We start from the raw sequence: 22,842 nt of genomic DNA, 5'->3' as shown, positions 1-22,842 counted from the left end.
CGAACATCATAATTAAGCCAAAATAGCATTAATCGGAAAACTGTTCTATGCTAGTTTTTAGTAGATTAACAATGCTGCATACTCAGTTTTCAAATTTAAAAAATTCAATTTTTTGTCAAATTTTGGCAATTTTAATGATGTAACCCCTTATAAAATTTTCAATTTTTTGACAATTTGACAAAAATTTATTTCTTGACCGGACATGGCTAGAACGACTGGGCTGTTGATGCTGATCAAGAATATATATAGTTTATAGGGTTGGAAATGACTCCTTCACTGCGTTTTAATCTTCTGACTGAAGCTTTACTCTGCAAAAAGGTATAAAAACAGACCATTTTCTTAAATAATCGGAGTTTTCCGAACATCATAATTAAGCCAAAATAGCATTAATTTTGATTCGGAAAGCTTTTCTGTGCAGGTTTTTAAAGCACTATCAAATCTGCATACTGCGTTTGATGATGCTGTTATAAGTTTTTGACTAAAATTATAATAACCTGCAAAAAGGTATAAAAACAGGCAATTTTTCCCAAAAATCATAGGTTAAAAAAACTCATAACTAAGCCAATAAATCATTAATTTTAATTCGGAAAACTGTTCTATGCTAGTTTTTAGTAGATTAACAATGCTGCATACTCAGTTTTCAAATTTAAAAAATTCAATTTTTTGTTAAATTTTTGGCAATTTTAATGATGTAACCCCTTATAAAGTTTTCAATTTTTTGACAATTTGACAAAAATTTATTTCTTGACCGGACATGGCTAGAACGACTGGGCTGTTGATGCTGATCAAGAATATATATAGTTTATAGGGTTGGAAATGACTCCTTCACTGCGTTTTAATCTTCTGACTGAAGCTTTACTCTGCAAAAAGGTATAAAAACAGACCATTTTCTTAAATAATCGGAGTTTTCCGAACATCATAATTAAGCCAAAATAGCATTAATTTTGATTCGGAAAGCTTTTCTGTGCAGGTTTTTAAAGCACTATCAAATCTGCATACTGCGTTTGATGATGCTGTTATAAGTTTTTGACTAAAATTATAATAACCTGCAAAAAGGTATAAAAACAGGCAATTTTTCCCAAAAATCATAGGTTAAAAAAACTCATAACTAAGCCAATAAATCATTAATTTTAATTCGGAAAACTGTTCTATGCTAGTTTTTAGTAGATTAACAATGCTGCATACTCAGTTTTCAAATTTAAAAAAATTCAATTTTTTGTCAAATTTTGGCAATTTTAATGATGTAACCCCTTATAAAATTTTCAATTTTTTGACAATTTGACAAAAATTTAGCTTTACTCTGCAAAAAGGTATAAAAACAGACAATTTTCTTAAATAATCGGAGTTTTCCGAACATCATAATTAAGCCAAAATAGCATTAATTTTGATTCGGAAAGCTTTTCTGTGCAGGTTTTTAAAGCACTATCAAATCTGCATACTGCGTTTGATGATGCTGTTATAAGTTTTTGACTAAAATTATAATAACCTTCAAAAAGGTATAAAAACAGGCAATTTTTCCCAAAAATCATAGTTTAAAAAAACTCATAACTAAGCCAATAAATCATTAATTTTAATTCGGAAAACTGTTCTATGCTAGTTTTTAGTAGATTAACAATGCTGCATACTCAGTTTTCAAATTTAAAAAATTCAATTTTTTGTCAAATTTTGGCAATTTTAATGATGTAACCCCTTATAAAATTTTCAATTTTTTGACAATTTGACAAAAATTTATTTCTTGACCGGACATGGCTAGAACGACTGGGCTGTTGATGCTGATCAAGAATATATATAGTTTATAGGGTCGGAAATGACTCCTTCACTGCGTTTTAATCTTCTGACTGAAGCTTTACTCTGCAAAAAGGTATAAAAACAGACAATTTTCTTAAATAATCGGAGTTTTCCGAACATCATAATTAAGCCAAAATAGCATTAATTTTGATTCGGAAAGCTTTTCTGTGCAGGTTTTTAAAGCACTATCAAATCTGCATACTGCGTTTGATGATGCTGTTATAAGTTTTTGACTAAAATTATAATAACCTGCAAAAAGGTATAAAAACAGGCAATTTTTCCCAAAAATCATAGTTTAAAAAAACTCATAACTAAGCCAATAAATCATTAATTTTAATTCGGAAAACTGTTCTATGCTAGATTTTAGTAGATTAACAATGCTGCATACTCAGTTTTCAAATTTAAAAACTTCAATTTTTTGTCAAATTTTTGCAATTTTAATGATGTAACCCCTTATAAAATTTTCAATTTTCGGAAAAATGACAAAAATTTTTTTCTTGACCGGACATGGTTAGAACGACTGGGCTGTTGATGCTGATCAAAAATATATATAGTTTATAGGGTCGGAAATGACTCCTTCACTGCGTTTTAATCTTCTGACTGAAGCTTTACTCTACAAAAAGGTATAAAAACAGACAATTTTCTTAAATAATCGGAGTTTTCCGAACATCATAATTAAGCCAAAATAGCATTAATTTTGATTCGGAAAGCTTTTCTGTGCAGGTTTTTAAAGCACTAACAAATCTGCATACTGCGTTTGTTGATGCTGTTATAAGTTTTTGACTAAAACTATAATAGCCTGCAAAAAGGTATAAAAACAGGCAATTTTTCCCAAAAATCATAGTTTAAAAAAACTCATAACTAAGCCAATAAATCATTAATTTTAATTCGGAAAACTGTCCTATGCTAGTTTTTAGTAGATTAACAATGCTGCATACTCAGTTTTCAAATTTAAAAACTTCAATTTTTTGTCAAATTTTGGCAATTTTAATGATGTAACCCCTTATAAAATTTTCAATTTTTTGACAATTTGACAAAAATTTATTTCTTGACCGGACATGGCTAGAACGACTGGGCTGTTGATGCTGATCAAGAATATATATAGTTTATAGGGTCGGAAATGACTCCTTCACTGCGTTTTAATCTTCTGACTGAAGCTTTACTCTGCAAAAAGGTATAAAAACAGACAATTTTCTTAAATAATCGGAGTTTTCCGAACATCATAATTAAGCCAAAATAGCATTAATTTTGATTCGGAAAGCTTTTCTGTGCAGGTTTTTAAAGCACTATCAAATCTGCATACTGCGTTTGTTGATGCTGTTATAAGTTTTTAACTAAAATTATAATAACCTCCAAAAAGGTATAAAAACAGGCAATTTTTCCCAAAAATCATAGTTTAAAAAAACTCATAACTAAGCCAATAAATCATTAATTTTAATTCGGAAAACTGTCCTATGCTAGTTTTTAGTAGATTAACAATGCTGCATACTCAGTTTTCAAATTTCAATTTTTCCCAAAAATCATAGTTTAAAAAAACTCATAACTAAGCCAATAAATCATTAATTTTAATTCGGAAAACTGTTCTATGCTAGTTTTTAGTAGATTAACAATGCTGCATACTCAGTTTTCAAATTTAAAAAATTCAATTTTTTGTCAAATTTTGGCAATTTTAATGATGTAACCCCTTATAAAATTTTCAATTTTTTGACAATTTGACAAAAATTTATTTCTTGACCGGACATGGCTAGAACGACTGGGCTGTTGATGCTGATCAAGAATATATATAGTTTATAGGGTCGGAAATGACTCCTTCACTGCGTTTTAATCTTCTGACTGAAGCTTTACTCTGCAAAAAGGTATAAAAACAGACAATTTTCTTAAATAGTCGGAGTTTTCCGAACATCATAATTAAGCCAAAATAGCATTAATTTTGATTCGGAAAGCTTTTCTGTGCAGGTTTTTAAAGCACTAACAAATCTGCATACTGCGTTTGATGATGCTGTTATAAGTTTTTGACTAAAATTATAATAACCTGCAAAAAGGTATAAAAACAGGCAATTTTTCCCAAAAATCATAGTTTAAAAAAACTCATAACTAAGCCAATAAATCATTAATTTTAATTCGGAAAACTGTCCTATGCTAGTTTTTAGTAGATTAACAATGCTGCATACTCAGTTTTCAAATTTAAAAAAATTCAATTTTTTGTCAAATTTTGGCAATTTTAATGATGTAACCCCTTATAAAATTTTCAATTTTCGGAAAAATGACAAAAATTTATTTCTTGACCGGACATGGTTAGAACGACTGGGCTGTTGATGCTGATCAAAAATATATATAGTTTATAGGGTCGGAAATGACTCCTTCACTGCGTTTTAATCTTCTGACTGAAGCTTTACTCTACAAAAAGGTATAAAAACAGACAATTTTCTTAAATAATCGGAGTTTTCCGAACATCATAATTAAGCCAAAATAGCATTAATTTTGATTCGGAAAGCTTTTCTGTGCAGGTTTTTAAAGCACTAACAAATCTGCATACTGCGTTTGATGATGCTGTTATAAGTTTTTGACTAAAATTATAATAACCTGCAAAAAGGTATAAAAACAGGCAATTTTTCCCAAAAATCATAGGTTAAAAAAACTCATAACTAAGCCAATAAATCATTAATTTTAATTCGGAAAACTGTTCTATGCTAGTTTTTAGTAGATTAACAATGCTGCATACTCAGTTTTCAAATTTAAAAAATTCAATTTTTTGTTAAATTTTTGGCAATTTTAATGATGTAACCCCTTATAAAGTTTTCAATTTTTTGACAATTTGACAAAAATTTATTTCTTGACCGGACATGGCTAGAACGACTGGGCTGTTGATGCTGATCAAGAATATATATAGTTTATAGGGTTGGAAATGACTCCTTCACTGCGTTTTAATCTTCTGACTGAAGCTTTACTCTGCAAAAAGGTATAAAAACAGACCATTTTCTTAAATAATCGGAGTTTTCCGAACATCATAATTAAGCCAAAATAGCATTAATTTTGATTCGGAAAGCTTTTCTGTGCAGGTTTTTAAAGCACTATCAAATCTGCATACTGCGTTTGATGATGCTGTTATAAGTTTTTGACTAAAATTATAATAACCTGCAAAAAGGTATAAAAACAGGCAATTTTTCCCAAAAATCATAGGTTAAAAAAACTCATAACTAAGCCAATAAATCATTAATTTTAATTCGGAAAACTGTTCTATGCTAGTTTTTAGTAGATTAACAATGCTGCATACTCAGTTTTCAAATTTAAAAAAATTCAATTTTTTGTCAAATTTTGGCAATTTTAATGATGTAACCCCTTATAAAATTTTCAATTTTTTGACAATTTGACAAAAATTTAGCTTTACTCTACAAAAAGGTATAAAAACAGACAATTTTCTTAAATAATCGGAGTTTTCCGAACATCATAATTAAGCCAAAATAGCATTAATTTTGATTCGGAAAGCTTTTCTGTGCAGGTTTTTAAAGCACTAACAAATCTGCATACTGCGTTTGATGATGCTGTTATAAGTTTTTGACTAAAATTATAATAACCTGCAAAAAGGTATAAAAACAGGCAATTTTTCCCAAAAATCATAGGTTAAAAAAACTCATAACTAAGCCAATAAATCATTAATTTTAATTCGGAAAACTGTTCTATGCTAGTTTTTAGTAGATTAACAATGCTGCATACTCAGTTTTCAAATTTAAAAAATTCAATTTTTTGTTAAATTTTTGGCAATTTTAATGATGTAACCCCTTATAAAGTTTTCAATTTTTTGACAATTTGACAAAAATTTATTTCTTGACCGGACATGGCTAGAACGACTGGGCTGTTGATGCTGATCAAGAATATATATAGTTTATAGGGTTGGAAATGACTCCTTCACTGCGTTTTAATCTTCTGACTGAAGCTTTACTCTGCAAAAAGGTATAAAAACAGACCATTTTCTTAAATAATCGGAGTTTTCCGAACATCATAATTAAGCCAAAATAGCATTAATTTTGATTCGGAAAGCTTTTCTGTGCAGGTTTTTAAAGCACTATCAAATCTGCATACTGCGTTTGATGATGCTGTTATAAGTTTTTGACTAAAATTATAATAACCTGCAAAAAGGTATAAAAACAGGCAATTTTTCCCAAAAATCATAGGTTAAAAAAACTCATAACTAAGCCAATAAATCATTAATTTTAATTCGGAAAACTGTTCTATGCTAGTTTTTAGTAGATTAACAATGCTGCATACTCAGTTTTCAAATTTAAAAAAATTCAATTTTTTGTCAAATTTTGGCAATTTTAATGATGTAACCCCTTATAAAATTTTCAATTTTTTGACAATTTGACAAAAATTTAGCTTTACTCTGCAAAAAGGTATAAAAACAGACAATTTTCTTAAATAATCGGAGTTTTCCGAACATCATAATTAAGCCAAAATAGCATTAATTTTGATTCGGAAAGCTTTTCTGTGCAGGTTTTTAAAGCACTATCAAATCTGCATACTGCGTTTGATGATGCTGTTATAAGTTTTTGACTAAAATTATAATAACCTTCAAAAAGGTATAAAAACAGGCAATTTTTCCCAAAAATCATAGTTTAAAAAAACTCATAACTAAGCCAATAAATCATTAATTTTAATTCGGAAAACTGTTCTATGCTAGTTTTTAGTAGATTAACAATGCTGCATACTCAGTTTTCAAATTTAAAAAATTCAATTTTTTGTCAAATTTTGGCAATTTTAATGATGTAACCCCTTATAAAATTTTCAATTTTTTGACAATTTGACAAAAATTTATTTCTTGACCGGACATGGCTAGAACGACTGGGCTGTTGATGCTGATCAAGAATATATATAGTTTATAGGGTTGGAAATGACTCCTTCACTGCGTTTTAATCTTCTGACTGAAGCTTTACTCTGCAAAAAGGTATAAAAACAGACCATTTTCTTAAATAATCGGAGTTTTCCGAACATCATAATTAAGCCAAAATAGCATTAATTTTGATTCGGAAAGCTTTTCTGTGCAGGTTTTTAAAGCACTATCAAATCTGCATACTGCGTTTGATGATGCTGTTATAAGTTTTTGACTAAAATTATAATAACCTGCAAAAAGGTATAAAAACAGGCAATTTTTCCCAAAAATCATAGTTTAAAAAAACTCATAACTAAGCCAATAAATCATTAATTTTAATTCGGAAAACTGTTCTATGCTAGATTTTAGTAGATTAACAATGCTGCATACTCAGTTTTCAAATTTAAAAACTTCAATTTTTTGTCAAATTTTTGCAATTTTAATGATGTAACCCCTTATAAAATTTTCAATTTTCGGAAAAATGACAAAAATTTTTTTCTTGACCGGACATGGTTAGAACGACTGGGCTGTTGATGCTGATCAAAAATATATATAGTTTATAGGGTCGGAAATGACTCCTTCACTGCGTTTTAATCTTCTGACTGAAGCTTTACTCTACAAAAAGGTATAAAAACAGACAATTTTCTTAAATAATCGGAGTTTTCCGAACATCATAATTAAGCCAAAATAGCATTAATTTTGATTCGGAAAGCTTTTCTGTGCAGGTTTTTAAAGCACTAACAAATCTGCATACTGCGTTTGTTGATGCTGTTATAAGTTTTTGACTAAAACTATAATAGCCTGCAAAAAGGTATAAAAACAGGCAATTTTTCCCAAAAATCATAGTTTAAAAAAACTCATAACTAAGCCAATAAATCATTAATTTTAATTCGGAAAACTGTCCTATGCTAGTTTTTAGTAGATTAACAATGCTGCATACTCAGTTTTCAAATTTAAAAACTTCAATTTTTTGTCAAATTTTGGCAATTTTAATGATGTAACCCCTTATAAAATTTTCAATTTTTTGACAATTTGACAAAAATTTATTTCTTGACCGGACATGGCTAGAACGACTGGGCTGTTGATGCTGATCAAGAATATATATAGTTTATAGGGTCGGAAATGACTCCTTCACTGCGTTTTAATCTTCTGACTGAAGCTTTACTCTGCAAAAAGGTATAAAAACAGACAATTTTCTTAAATAATCGGAGTTTTCCGAACATCATAATTAAGCCAAAATAGCATTAATTTTGATTCGGAAAGCTTTTCTGTGCAGGTTTTTAAAGCACTATCAAATCTGCATACTGCGTTTGTTGATGCTGTTATAAGTTTTTAACTAAAATTATAATAACCTCCAAAAAGGTATAAAAACAGGCAATTTTTCCCAAAAATCATAGTTTAAAAAAACTCATAACTAAGCCAATAAATCATTAATTTTAATTCGGAAAACTGTCCTATGCTAGTTTTTAGTAGATTAACAATGCTGCATACTCAGTTTTCAAATTTCAATTTTTCCCAAAAATCATAGTTTAAAAAAACTCATAACTAAGCCAATAAATCATTAATTTTAATTCGGAAAACTGTTCTATGCTAGTTTTTAGTAGATTAACAATGCTGCATACTCAGTTTTCAAATTTAAAAAATTCAATTTTTTGTCAAATTTTGGCAATTTTAATGATGTAACCCCTTATAAAATTTTCAATTTTTTGACAATTTGACAAAAATTTATTTCTTGACCGGACATGGCTAGAACGACTGGGCTGTTGATGCTGATCAAGAATATATATAGTTTATAGGGTCGGAAATGACTCCTTCACTGCGTTTTAATCTTCTGACTGAAGCTTTACTCTGCAAAAAGGTATAAAAACAGACAATTTTCTTAAATAGTCGGAGTTTTCCGAACATCATAATTAAGCCAAAATAGCATTAATTTTGATTCGGAAAGCTTTTCTGTGCAGGTTTTTAAAGCACTAACAAATCTGCATACTGCGTTTGATGATGCTGTTATAAGTTTTTGACTAAAATTATAATAACCTGCAAAAAGGTATAAAAACAGGCAATTTTTCCCAAAAATCATAGTTTAAAAAAACTCATAACTAAGCCAATAAATCATTAATTTTAATTCGGAAAACTGTTCTATGCTAGTTTTTAGTAGATTAACAATGCTGCATACTCAGTTTTCAAATTTAAAAAATTCAATTTTTTGTCAAATTTTTGCAATTTTAATGATGTAACCCCTTATAAAATTTTCAATTTTCGGAAAAATGACAAAAATTTTTTTCTTGACCGGACATGGTTAGAACGACTGGGCTGTTGATGCTGATCAAAAATATATATAGTTTATAGGGTCGGAAATGACTCCTTCACTGCGTTTTAATCTTCTGACTGAAGCTTTACTCTACAAAAAGGTATAAAAACAGACAATTTTCTTAAATAATCGGAGTTTTCCGAACATCATAATTAAGCCAAAATAGCATTAATTTTGATTCGGTAAGCTTTTCTGTGCAGGTTTTTAAAGCACTATCAAATCTGCATACTGCGTTTGTTGATGCTGTTATAAGTTTTTGACTAAAACTATAATAACCTGCAAAAAGGTATAAAAACAGGCAATTTTTCCCAAAAATCATAGTTTAAAAAAACTCATAACTAAGCCAATAAATCATTAATTTTAATTCGGAAAACTGTCCTATGCTAGTTTTTAGTAGATTAACAATGCTGCATACTCAGTTTTCAAATTTAAAAAAATTCAATTTTTTGTCAAATTTTGGCAATTTTAATGATGTAACCCCTTATAAAATTTTCAATTTTCGGAAAAATGACAAAAATTTATTTCTTGACCGGACATGGTTAGAACGACTGGGCTGTTGATGCTGATCAAAAATATATATAGTTTATAGGGTCGGAAATGACTCCTTCACTGCGTTTTAATCTTCTGACTGAAGCTTTACTCTACAAAAAGGTATAAAAACAGACAATTTTCTTAAATAATCGGAGTTTTCCGAACATCATAATTAAGCCAAAATAGCATTAATTTTGATTCGGAAAGCTTTTCTGTGCAGGTTTTTAAAGCACTAACAAATCTGCATACTGCGTTTGTTGATGCTGTTATAAGTTTTTGACTAAAACTATAATAACCTGCAAAAAGGTATAAAAACAGGCAATTTTTCCCAAAAATCATAGTTTAAAAAAACTCATAACTAAGCCAATAAATCATTAATTTTAATTCGGAAAACTGTCCTATGCTAGTTTTTAGTAGATTAACAATGCTGCATACTCAGTTTTCAAATTTAAAAAAATTCAATTTTTTGTCAAATTTTGGCAATTTTAATGATGTAACCCCTTATAAAATTTTCAATTTTCGGAAAAATGACAAAAATTTATTTCTTGACCGGACATGGTTAGAACGACTGGGCTGTTGATGCTGATCAAAAATATATATAGTTTATAGGGTCGGAAATGACTCCTTCACTGCGTTTTAATCTTCTGACTGAAGCTTTACTCTGCAAAAAGGTATAAAAACAGACAATTTTCTTAAATAATCGGAGTTTTCCGAACATCATAATTAAGCCAAAATAGCATTAATTTTGATTCGGAAAGCTTTTCTGTGCAGGTTTTTAAAGCACTAACAAATCTGCATACTGCGTTTGTTGATGCTGTTATAAGTTTTTAACTAAAATTATAATAACCTCCAAAAAGGTATAAAAACAGGCAATTTTTCCCAAAAATCATAGTTTAAAAAAACTCATAACTAAGCCAATAAATCATTAATTTTAATTCGGAAAACTGTCCTATGCTAGTTTTTAGTAGATTAACAATGCTGCATACTCAGTTTTCAAATTTCAATTTTTCCCAAAAATCATAGTTTAAAAAAACTCATAACTAAGCCAATAAATCATTAATTTTAATTCGGAAAACTGTCCTATGCTAGTTTTTAGTAGATTAACAATGCTGCATACTCAGTTTTCAAATTTAAAAAAATTAAATTTTTTGTCAAATTTTGGCAATTTTAATGATGTAACCCCTTATAAAATTTTCAATTTTTTGACAATTTGACAAAAATTTATTTCTTGACCGGACATGGCTAGAACGACTGGGCTGTTGATGCTGATCAAGAATATATATAGTTTATAGGGTCGGAAATGACTCCTTCACTGCGTTTTAATCTTCTGACTGAAGCTTTACTCTGCAAAAAGGTATAAAAACAGACAATTTTCTTAAATAATCGGAGTTTTCCGAACATCAGAATTAAGCCAAAAAAGCATTAATTTTGATTCGGAAAGCTTTTCTGTGCAGGTTTTTAAAGCACTATCAAATCTGCATACTGCGTTTGTTGATGCTGTTATAAGTTTTTAACTAAAATTATAATAACCTCCAAAAAGGTATAAAAACAGGCAATTTTTCCCAAAAATCATAGTTTAAAAAAACTCATAACTAAGCCAATAAATCATTAATTTTAATTCGGAAAACTGTCCTATGCTAGTTTTTAGTAGATTAACAATGCTGCATACTCAGTTTTCAAATTTAAAAAATTCAATTTTTTGTCAAATTTTGGCAATTTTAATGATGTAACCCCTTATAAAATTTTCAATTTTTTGACAATTTGACAAAAATTTAGCTTTACTTAGCTTTACTCTGCAAAAAGGTATAAAAACAGACAATTTTCTTAAATAATCGGAGTTTTCCGAACATCATAATTAAGCCAAAATAGCATTAATTTTGATTCGGAAAGCTTTTCTGTGCAGGTTTTTAAAGCACTATCAAATCTGCATACTGCGTTTGTTGATGCTGTTATAAGTTTTTAACTAAAATTATAATAACCTGCAAAAAGGTATAAAAACAGGCAATTTTTCCCAAAAATCATAGTTTAAAAAAACTCATAACTAAGCCAATAAATCATTAATTTTAATTCGGAAAACTGTTCTATGCTAGTTTTTAGTAGATTAACAATGCTGCATACTCAGTTTTCAAATTTAAAAAATTCAATTTTTTGTCAAATTTTGGCAATTTTAATGATGTAACCCCTTATAAAATTTTCAATTTTTTGACAATTTGACAAAAATTTATTTCTTGACCGGACATGGCTAGAACGACTGGGCTGTTGATGCTGATCAAGAACATATATAGTTTATAGGGTTGGAAATGACTCCTTCACTGCGTTTTAATCTTCTGACTGAAGCTTTACTCTGCAAAAAGGTATAAAAACAGACAATTTTCTTAAATAGTCGGAGTTTTCCGAACATCATAATTAAGCCAAAATAGCATTAATTTTGATTCGGAAAGCTTTTCTGTGCAGGTTTTTAAAGCACTAACAAATCTGCATACTGCGTTTGATGATGCTGTTATAAGTTTTTGACTAAAATTATAATAACCTGCAAAAAGGTATAAAAACAGGCAATTTTTCCCAAAAATCATAGTTTAAAAAAACTCATAACTAAGCCAATAAATCATTAATTTTAATTCGGAAAACTGTTCTATGCTAGTTTTTAGTAGATTAACAATGCTGCATACTCAGTTTTCAAATTTAAAAAAATCCAATTTTTTGTCAAATTTTGGCAATTTTAATGATGTAACCCCTTATAAAATTTTCAATTTTCGGAAAAATGACAAAAATTTTTTTCTTGACCGGACATGGTTAGAACGACTGGGCTGTTGATGCTGATCAAAAATATATATAGTTTATAGGGTCGGAAATGACTCCTTCACTGCGTTTTAATCTTCTGACTGAAGCTTTACTCTACAAAAAGGTATAAAAACAGACAATTTTCTTAAATAATCGGAGTTTTCCGAACATCATAATTAAGCCAAAATAGCATTAATTTTGATTCGGAAAGCTTTTCTGTGCAGGTTTTTAAAGCACTAACAAATCTGCATACTGCGTTTGTTGATGCTGTTATAAGTTTTTGACTAAAACTATAATAACCTGCAAAAAGGTATAAAAACAGGCAATTTTTCCCAAAAATCATAGTTTAAAAAAACTCATAACTAAGCCAATAAATCATTAATTTTAATTCGGAAAACTGTCCTATGCTAGTTTTTAGTAGATTAACAATGCTGCATACTCAGTTTTCAAATTTAAAAAAATTCAATTTTTTGTCAAATTTTGGCAATTTTAATGATGTAACCCCTTATAAAATTTTCAATTTTTTGACAATTTGACAAAAATTTATTTCTTGACCGGACATGGCTAGAACGACTGGGCTGTTGATGCTGATCAAGAACATATATAGTTTATAGGGTTGGAAATGACTCCTTCACTGCGTTTTAATCTTCTGACTGAAGCTTTACTCTGCAAAAAGGTATAAAAACAGACAATTTTCTTAAATAGTCGGAGTTTTCCGAACATCATAATTAAGCCAAAATAGCATTAATTTTGATTCGGAAAGCTTTTCTGTGCAGGTTTTTAAAGCACTAACAAATCTGCATACTGCGTTTGATGATGCTGTTATAAGTTTTTGACTAAAATTATAATAACCTGCAAAAAGGTATAAAAACAGGCAATTTTTCCCAAAAATCATAGTTTAAAAAAACTCATAACTAAGCCAATAAATCATTAATTTTAATTCGGAAAACTGTTCTATGCTAGTTTTTAGTAGATTAACAATGCTGCATACTCAGTTTTCAAATTTAAAAAAATCCAATTTTTTGTCAAATTTTGGCAATTTTAATGATGTAACCCCTTATAAAATTTTCAATTTTCGGAAAAATGACAAAAATTTTTTTCTTGACCGGACATGGTTAGAACGACTGGGCTGTTGATGCTGATCAAAAATATATATAGTTTATAGGGTCGGAAATGACTCCTTCACTGCGTTTTAATCTTCTGACTGAAGCTTTACTCTACAAAAAGGTATAAAAACAGACAATTTTCTTAAATAATCGGAGTTTTCCGAACATCATAATTAAGCCAAAATAGCATTAATTTTGATTCGGAAAGCTTTTCTGTGCAGGTTTTTAAAGCACTAACAAATCTGCATACTGCGTTTGTTGATGCTGTTATAAGTTTTTGACTAAAACTATAATAACCTGCAAAAAGGTATAAAAACAGGCAATTTTTCCCAAAAATCATAGTTTAAAAAAACTCATAACTAAGCCAATAAATCATTAATTTTAATTCGGAAAACTGTCCTATGCTAGTTTTTAGTAGATTAACAATGCTGCATACTCAGTTTTCAAATTTAAAAAAATTCAATTTTTTGTCAAATTTTGGCAATTTTAATGATGTAACCCCTTATAAAATTTTCAATTTTTTGACAATTTGACAAAAATTTATTTCTTGACCGGACATGGCTAGAACGACTGGGCTGTTGATGCTGATCAAGAATATATATAGTTTATAGGGTCGGAAATGACTCCTTCACTGCGTTTTAATCTTCTGACTGAAGCTTTACTCTGCAAAAAGGTATAAAAACAGACAATTTTCTTAAATAATCGGAGTTTTCCGAACATCATAATTAAGCCAAAATAGCATTAATTTTGATTCGGAAAGCTTTTCTGTGCAGGTTTTTAAAGCACTATCAAATCTGCATACTGCGTTTGTTGATGCTGTTATAAGTTTTTAACTAAAATTATAATAACCTGCAAAAAGGTATAAAAACAGGCAATTTTTCCCAAAAATCATAGTTTAAAAAAACTCATAACTAAGCCAATAAATCATTAATTTTAATTCGGAAAACTGTCCTATGCTAGTTTTTAGTAGATTAACAATGCTGCATACTCAGTTTTCAAATTTAAAAAATTCAATTTTTTGTCAAATTTTGGCAATTTTAATGATGTAACCCCTTATAAAATTTTCAATTTTTTGACAATTTGACAAAAATTTATTTCTTGACCGGACATGGCTAGAACGACTGGGCTGTTGATGCTGATCAAGAATATATATAGTTTATAGGGTTGGAAATGACTCCTTCACTGCGTTTTAATCTTCTGACTGAAGCTCTACTCTCCAAAAAGGTATAAAAACAGACAATTTTCTTAAATAATCGGAGTTTTCCGAACATCATAATTAAGCCAAAATAGCATTAATTTTGATTCGGAAAGCTTTTCTGTGCAGGTTTTTAAAGCACTATCAAATCTGCATACTGCGTTTGTTGATGCTGTTATAAGTTTTTGACTAAAATTATAATAACCTGCAAAAAGGTATAAAAACAGGCAATTTTTCCCAAAAATCATAGTTTAAAAAAACTCATAACTAAGCCAATAAATCATTAATTTTAATTCGGAAAACTGTTCTATGCTAGTTTTTAGTAGATTAACAATGCTGCATACTCAGTTTTCAAATTTAAAAAATTCAATTTTTTGTCAAATTTTGGCAATTTTAATGATAAAATTTTAATTATAAAATTTTCAATTTTCGGAAAAATGACAAAAATTTTTTTCTTGACCGGACATGGTTAGAACGACTGGGCTGTTGATGCTGATCAAAAATATATATAGTTTATAGGGTCGGAAATGACTCCTTCACTGCGTTTTAATCTTCTGACTGAAGCTTTACTCTGCAAAAAGGTATAAAAACAGACAATTTTCTTAAATAATCGGAGTTTTCCGAACATCATAATTAAGCCAAAATAGCATTAATTTTGATTCGGAAAGCTTTTCTGTGCAGGGTTTTAAAGCACTATCAAATCTGCATACTGCGTTTGTTGATGCTGTTATAAGTTTTTGACTAAAATTATAATAACCTGCAAAAAGGTATAAAAACAGGCAATTTTTCCCAAAAATCATAGTTTAAAAAAACTCATAACTAAGCCAGTAAATCATTAATTTTAATTCGGAAAACTGTTCTATGCTAGTTTTTAGTAGATTAACAATGCTGCATACTCAGTTTTCAAATTTAAAAAATTCAATTTTTTGTCAAATTTTGGCAATTTTAATGATAAAATTTTAATTATAAAATTTTCAATTTTCGGAAAAATGACAAAAATTTATTTCTTGACCGGACATGGCTAGAACGACTGGGCTGTTGATACTGATCAAGAATATATATAGTTTATAGGGTCGGAAATGACTCCTTCATTGCGTTTTTATCTTCTGACTGAAGCTTTGCTCTGCAAAAAGGTATAAAAACAGACAATTTTCTTAAATAATCGGAGTTTTCCGAACATCATAATTAAGCCAAAATAGCATTAATTTTGATTCGGAAAGCTTTTCTGTGCAGGTTTTTAAAGCACTAACAAATCTGCATACTGCGTTTGTTGATGCTGTTATAAGTTTTTGACTAAAACTATAATAACCTGCAAAAAGGTATAAAAACAGGCAATTTTTCCCAAAAATCATAGTTTAAAAAAACTCATAACTAAGCCAATAAATCATTAATTTTAATTCGGAAAACTGTCCTATGCTAGTTTTTAGTAGATTAACAATGCTGCATACTCAGTTTTCAAATTTAAAAAATTCAATTTTTGTCAAATTTTGGCAATTTTAATGAATTTTATAAACTTTTCAATTATCGGAAAAATGACAAAAATTTATTTCTTGACCGGACATGGCTAGAACGACTGGGCTGTTGATGCTGATCAAGAATATATATAGTTTATAGGGTCGAAAATGACTCCTTCATTGCGTTTTTATCTTCTGACTGAAGCTTTGCTCTGCAAAAAGGTATAAAAACAGACAATTTTCTTAAATAATCGGAGTTTTCCGAACATCATAATTAAGCCAAAATAGCATTAATTTTGATTCGGAAAGCTTTTCTGTGCAGGTTTTTAAAGCACTAACAAATCTGCATACTGCGTTTGTTGATGCTGTTATAAGTTTTTGACTAAAATTATAATAACCTGCAAAAAGGTATAAAAACAGGCAATTTTTCCCAAAAATCATAGTTTAAAAAAACTCATAACTAAGCCAATAAATCATTAATTTTAATTCGGAAAACTGTCCTATGCTAGTTTTTAGTAGATTAACAATGCTGCATACTCAGTTTTCAAATTTAAAAATTCAATTTTTGTCAAATTTTGGCAATTTTAATGATGTAACCCCTTATAAACTTTTCAATTATCGGAAAAATGACAAAAATTTATTTCTTGACCGGACATGGCTAGAACGACTGGGCTGTTGATGCTGATCAAAAATATATATAGTTTATAGGGTCGGAAATGACTCCTTCACTGCGTTTTAATCTTCTGACTGAAGCTTTGCTCTGCAAAAAGGTATAAAAACTGACAATTTTCTTAAATAATCGGAGTTTTCCGAACATCATAATTAAGCCAAAATAGCATTAATTTTGATTCGGAAAGCTTTTCTGTGCAGGTTTTTAAAGCACTATCAAATCTGCATACTGCGTTTGTTGATGCTGTTATAAGTTTTTGACTAAAACTATAATAACCTGCAAAAAGGTATAAAAACAGGCAATTTTTCCCAAAAATCATAGTTTAAAAAAACTCATAACTAAGCCAATAAATCATTAATTTTAATTCGGAAAACTGTTCTATGCTAGTTTTTAGTAGATTAACAATGCTGCATACTCAGTTTTCAAATTTAAAAAATTCAATTTTTTGTCAAATTTTTGCAATTTTAATGATGTAACCCCTTATAAAATTTTCAATTTTCGGAAAAATTACAAAAATTTATTTCTTGACCGGACATGGCTAGAACGACTGGGCTGTTGATGCTGATCAAAAATATATATAGTTTATAGGGTCGGAAATGACTCCTTCACTGCGTTTTAATCTTCTGACTGAAGCTTTACTCTACAAAAAGGTATAAAAACTGACAATTTTCTTAAATAATCGGAGTTTTCCGAACATCATAATTAATCCAAAATAGCATTAATTTTGATTCGGAAATCTTTTCTGTGCAGGTTTTTAAAGCACTAACAAATCTGCATACTGCGTTTGTTGATGCTGTTATAAGTTTTTGACTAAAACTATAATAACCTGGAAAAAGGTATAAAAACAGGCAATTTTTCCCAAAAATCATAGTTTAAAAAAACTCATAACTAAGCCAATAAATCATTAATTTTAATTGGGAAAACTGTCCTATGCTAGTTTTTAGTAGATTAACAATGCTGCATACTCAGTTTTCAAATTTAAAAAATTCAATTTTTTGTCAAATTTTGGCAATTTTAATGATGTAACCCCTTATAAAATTTTCAATTTTCGGAAAAATGTGAAAAATGTAGTTTTTGACCGGACATGGCCAGAACGACTGGGCTGTTGATGCTGATCAAGAATATATATGGTTTATAGGGTCGGAAACGACTCCTTCACTGCGTTGCAAGCTTCTGACTAATACTACAATCTCATATTTTTCATTCGATATTATTATTTTTATATGACAACTTTTTTAACAAATCAAAGCTTAAAAAACTCATAACTAAGCCAAAAAACAATTAATTTCATCTCGGAAAACAGGCCCATGTTAGTTTTTATTACGTAAATAAATCTGCATACTTCATTTAAAATGTAAAAAAATTCAAATTTTTTGACAATTTTAACGAAAAAAATTAATTTCCACCGAACATGGCTAGATCGACTCAGTTTTTGATGCTGATCAAGAATATATATACTTTATAGGGTCGGAAATGATTCCTTAACTGTGTGTTCAAGCTTCAGACTGAAATAAGCGCTATAAAAAGACAAGAAATGATTTTATTTCTATGTTAGTTTACAAAGTAATATATTTTTAAATTGATTACCCCATTTACCTCTTTATTTTATAAATTTCCCTTTATTTATTTGTTTGTTTTACTAATTTTAACACTGTTGTTATCTTAATTAAATCCCAAAAATAGTTGAATTTTCCGCAAATCCTTTTAGTTTTTATTTATATTTGTGAGCTTGAATGCATTTTTCATGGGTTTAAAATGAAAATTTATCAACTCACCAGTCAGGGATTTATTGAAAATAATTGCCGGCAATTTTTGTCTGTTATTTATTTAGTGTTAAAGTGATTTATGCTGTTTTTTATCCTCAAATCAAAGGTTGTAAATTATTTTGTGATATAGGAATTAGTTTGTTAGGCGAAACTAAGCTTATGGCTTAAAGCTGAGCATTGGAAATACTTTTTGGGTTAGAATTTTTAAACCTCCAGCTTAAACTCCTTTAAAAATCCCTACTACTCCAGCATCCACTTATTTGGGGCATAATTATTCATTATTCAGTTTGAATCGTAACCGATTTCCAGTTGGCATTCTGCCTGGCAGCCTTTTAATATTCCTCGCAGGCATTCGCAGGTTTCCGCTTGATGACGTCGACGATGATACGGATTGCGGATGGAAATGGGAATGGTAGTGGGTTATGGGTGCCCTCCACCCATCCTTATTGTTCTATGCAAATACTTGGAGGGGAGAAGGTAAAGGGGGAATCCTATAGGATGGGTATGGTAAATTGTGAAGTGGTTACAATGCATTTTTATGTGCAGGAGCGTTCGCTCTACCTCTCTCTCTTGCTAAAAATTTATTGAAAACGAGCTGTGGAATATTTGCATGAACGAAGATGAACTGAGGAACAGAGGATGGAGAGAGGAGAGAGGAAGGTGCCCCAGATGCTGCTGCAGGTGTGCAGCCAATGAAAAATCTCACCCTTAACCTTTTATTTTTCCCCATTTCACTTGCATATTGACTTGAGTCTCTCTCTCTCTCTTTGTTATCCTTGCAGGCGAAACGGATACAGAGCAATGAGCTGGCCGCCATCAAGGTCATCAAGCTGGAACCCTCCGACGACATACAGATCATCCAGCAGGAGATCATAATGATGCGTGACTGCCGCCATCCAAATATCATTGCCTACTATGGATCGTACCTGCGAAGGGATAAGCTATGGATCTGCATGGAGTTTTGTGGCGGTGGCAGTTTGCAGGATATATACCAGGTCACGGGACCCCTAACCGAAGTCCAGATAGCGTACATGTGCCGGGAGACGCTCAAGGGACTGGAGTATCTGCACTCCATGGGCAAGATGCACAGGGACATCAAGGGTGCGAATATCCTTTTGACGGAATACGGCGATGTCAAGCTGGCGGATTTCGGTGTCTCGGCGCAAATAACGGCCACAATTAATAAAAGGAAGAGCTTCATAGGTAAGTTTAAAGTTGACTTCAAGTTTACTGAAGAATTTAAAACGAATTGGAAAAGTTGTGGTACGTTGAAAAATGAATTATCTCTGCCGCAAAAAAACAAATTCATAGACTCATCGCCCCTCGTGGATTTATGCAGATTGTACAGATCGATCGATAGATTTTCCCAGGCTGTCCCTGGGAAAAACCGCTTACTCAGCATTCATTTTGCCAGGGGGGAAAAAAAAAAAACTGCGAAATCGTTTTGCATCAAGGACACTCGCCCCACGAGGAAGTCAGTCACACTGAGAGTTCGAGTGGGGGAAAAGGTGGAGAGGTTTGGCCTGCCTGCTGTCACACAAAGTGTTTATCATTATGAGATCCTGTTTTTGTGTGCACAAAAGCAAAGTATCTGGGCAGAAAAACGAGTGCCGAGTGTCCTGACAGGAGCAACAATTGCGTTTAACGCTTCTAAACAGCTGTCAGAAATGACAGAGCACAAAAATAATACACACACAAATAACACGCACCGACAGAAAGCAGAGGATGAGAGAGAGAAAAGCAGTGTGCTTGAGGAGGAAAATCAAGTATACGTCCGAGTGGTTCTCTTCCCTGAATGGCGTCTCCAATTGAATGCAATTCAATTAGGAGTAGCATTATAATGCCTTCCCAGATACAATCAAAATGCTATGGCTATGCTCCAGAGGGGAACAATTCAATTTACGGAATATTTCAAATGCAGGAGGACTTCTCTCTTAACTGGACAAAAGTATCCAAACCAGCAGGTGGTCAACCCAGACTGGTCTTTGTTTGCCTCGTCCTGCTGGGAGTGAATGGAGCAAGGGGAGTTTTGCCATCAGTCCTTTGTTATTGCGTCCTTCCTCCATCGAAAACTGTGAAGCACAAAAGCAAATAATTTTTGAAAAATGTCCCAATTCGAGGAGCAGTCGCCTTAGTTTGTTGGCTACTTCTTTTGTGGACAGAAACAGGCTCCCCTACTTGTGCTCCTTCCACTTCAGCTGCTTACTTTTATTATTTTTTTTTTCGGCCACTAATAGATTTCATCTTTTTTGTAATTTTTTCTCAAGCTTTGCTGCAGCAGTAAGCTGAGATTGCAAAACGAAGGAAAGGATTTTCTCAACTCTTAGGGAGAGAGAAAAATACTTGGGGGGAATAATATCACCGCTTTGGATTATTTTATAACCAGTTTTAGGAACCAGTTTTAAAGGAACTCTTAGCCAAAGCATGTTTCTTTAAAGACTTACCCGAATTCTCTGCATTTTCCTCCTTTAAATTATACTTTCCTTACCCTCCAAGCTGGGCCAACGTGTGGTATACGCAATTTAAATGTAAATAGCAACTTATCAGTCAGGGGCCATGTGCTGCAAGAAAAAAATATAATATAAGGGAAGGTTGTGTCATGACAACTTGCAATCTAGCGACGAGCAGACGAAGTGACGATGATTTGCATGAGCCAACAGTATCTCGGTTTTTTTTGTCCCACCGAAGACTTTCCATAGTTCCAAGAAGACTTTGCGAAATGAGATTTTGCGGTTACGAAGGCCATCAGTTAAGTCCTGTCCACGGCTCACAATTAATTATTTCAAATGCTCTGGCTCGGCACTTAATTAAAATTCTCGCAACCCTTTGACACTCGCCAGCTAATTAAGTTATGACAGCTGACCCCCTTCTCCTTCAGTCTTTGTTCTCTGAAGAGAAAGGCTAAAACTGAAGCTGAGGAGATTAGAGGACCAAGTGTCCTCCTGTCGCTAATAAAAGCCAAAGACAAGTCCAAAGTTCATGACATTTTGAGAGGGACACATAAAAACCCGCATCTGATTTGATTTCATTTACGCCAAATTGGATTTATTCCTATTCCTGCTCGAGCAGTTTAATTTTAAATGCCAGCTTTGGTCCTTTGAGGAGTCGTGAGTCGCGAGTTTCCAGAGTTTCGAGTCCTGTCGTAAAAGCGAAAAGCTGCCATAAAGCAAGCTCGCAGAGCGCTAATTTGATTTCAGATTTATTTGAATGGACAAGTCCCGGATAGTGTGTTTGCTGTGTCTGATTAATGTGCTGCAATTTGTGCAGCGAAAAACTTGTGCAAAAAATATATATACATTTACATTCAGGGGAGAGTTGGTTGAGTTCAGAGTGAGTGGGGGTGTGGCAGCAAGTTTAACGACCTTGAGGTCGCCGCTTTGCCCCTTTGTTTCCAGCTGTTCTTTGTTGCCACTTTTGGCTGCATTTTCATGACGTTTTCGAGCTGAGCGAGCATCTTTTGTGGCATGTCAATGTGTGGCGAGTGTCACAAGGGGATTTGCAGGAGAACAGGAGAGGCTGTCTGGGATCCAGAACCTCCTGCACACTATCTCCTCCTACTCCGCGTTCCCTATTCCCTGTTTTGTGTGAAGCTGTCAAACAATGTGACGTCCGCTTACTGTTATCATTCCGCAAGAGACATGGAGAGAGAGTGAGAGCTCCACTTCAGCTCCCTGCCATTCAGCTTTCACCCATTGTGGCTGTGACAAATGTGGTGATAAGTGTGTACACATACACCACACCCACCTAGACTATACCTCGTCCTCGTCCAGGACTCTTGTCTGCATATATGAGCACGAGGTCAAGCTCCCGAATCACTGACACTTCATTCATACATCTTTGCTGGCAGTCAATTGCTGGGCTGCCATCGATTGTAACAAGGATGTCATCGATACGAGGGAGCTTATTTAAGGATGAAGGTTAGACTCTAGAGACTTTGAAAAAGTGTATAAAATCCTGCAAGATTTGTAGATCTCGATATTTTAACAAACTAAACTTAACTAAAAAGGTAATGCAAGTCTGAATCTGTTGAAGGAATTCCCAATAGGAATCCGTGATTCCCGCAGCCTACTTTAACGCACTTTTAAAGGACATTTCAAACCCCTTAAGATGTTTGAGATAAAGCCTAATGGTTAAGATGAGCTTTTAAGATAAAATCTCCTATTAAATCAGCTTTAAAACGATGTTTCTAGCCCCCTCACTTGAAGAAAATAGAAAACCTTAGCAGCTCAAAGCAATTTGAATATTTTTAAGAGCCTTTAAAAGGCATTTCAAAACACCCAGCTCTTTTTCCCCGATTTACCAAAGGTACTATCAATTTTTTTGTATGTTTTTGTAATGCATAAGACCCAGAAAAAACACAAAACTCTCTAAAAGAG

The 22,842-nt window shown here is 31.5% G+C and overlaps 1 protein-coding gene and 1 long non-coding RNA gene across 28 annotated transcripts in view; one reads left to right on the top strand and one right to left on the bottom strand.

Moving 5' to 3' along the window:
• LOC147644493 (uncharacterized) overlaps positions 1-22,842 on the bottom strand; it is a 93,714-nt gene that overhangs the window by 13,718 nt on the left and 57,154 nt on the right. Inside the window, exon 3 of the long non-coding RNA XR_015270371.1 lies at positions 20,911-21,027. This is a non-coding gene — a long non-coding RNA (uncharacterized LOC147644493). The remainder of the gene's footprint in view (positions 1-20,910; positions 21,028-22,842) is intronic.
• hppy (MAP4K3-like protein hppy) overlaps positions 1-22,842 on the top strand; it is a 76,645-nt gene that overhangs the window by 40,624 nt on the left and 13,179 nt on the right. For all 27 annotated transcript variants that reach the window (XM_086826931.1, XM_086826930.1, XM_086826920.1 and 24 more), the window contains exon 3: positions 19,249-19,669. In XM_086826931.1, coding sequence (XP_086683057.1) covers positions 19,249-19,669 — 421 coding nt within the window. The remainder of the gene's footprint in view (positions 1-19,248; positions 19,670-22,842) is intronic.

Source organism: Drosophila serrata, unplaced genomic scaffold (assembly GCF_035046125.1).
Source record: "Drosophila serrata isolate PLE 108 unplaced genomic scaffold, ASM3504612v1 contig_165, whole genome shotgun sequence".
NCBI lineage: Eukaryota > Metazoa > Arthropoda > Insecta > Diptera > Drosophilidae > Drosophila > Drosophila serrata.
This window is presented reverse-complemented; position numbering and strand designations above follow the sequence as displayed.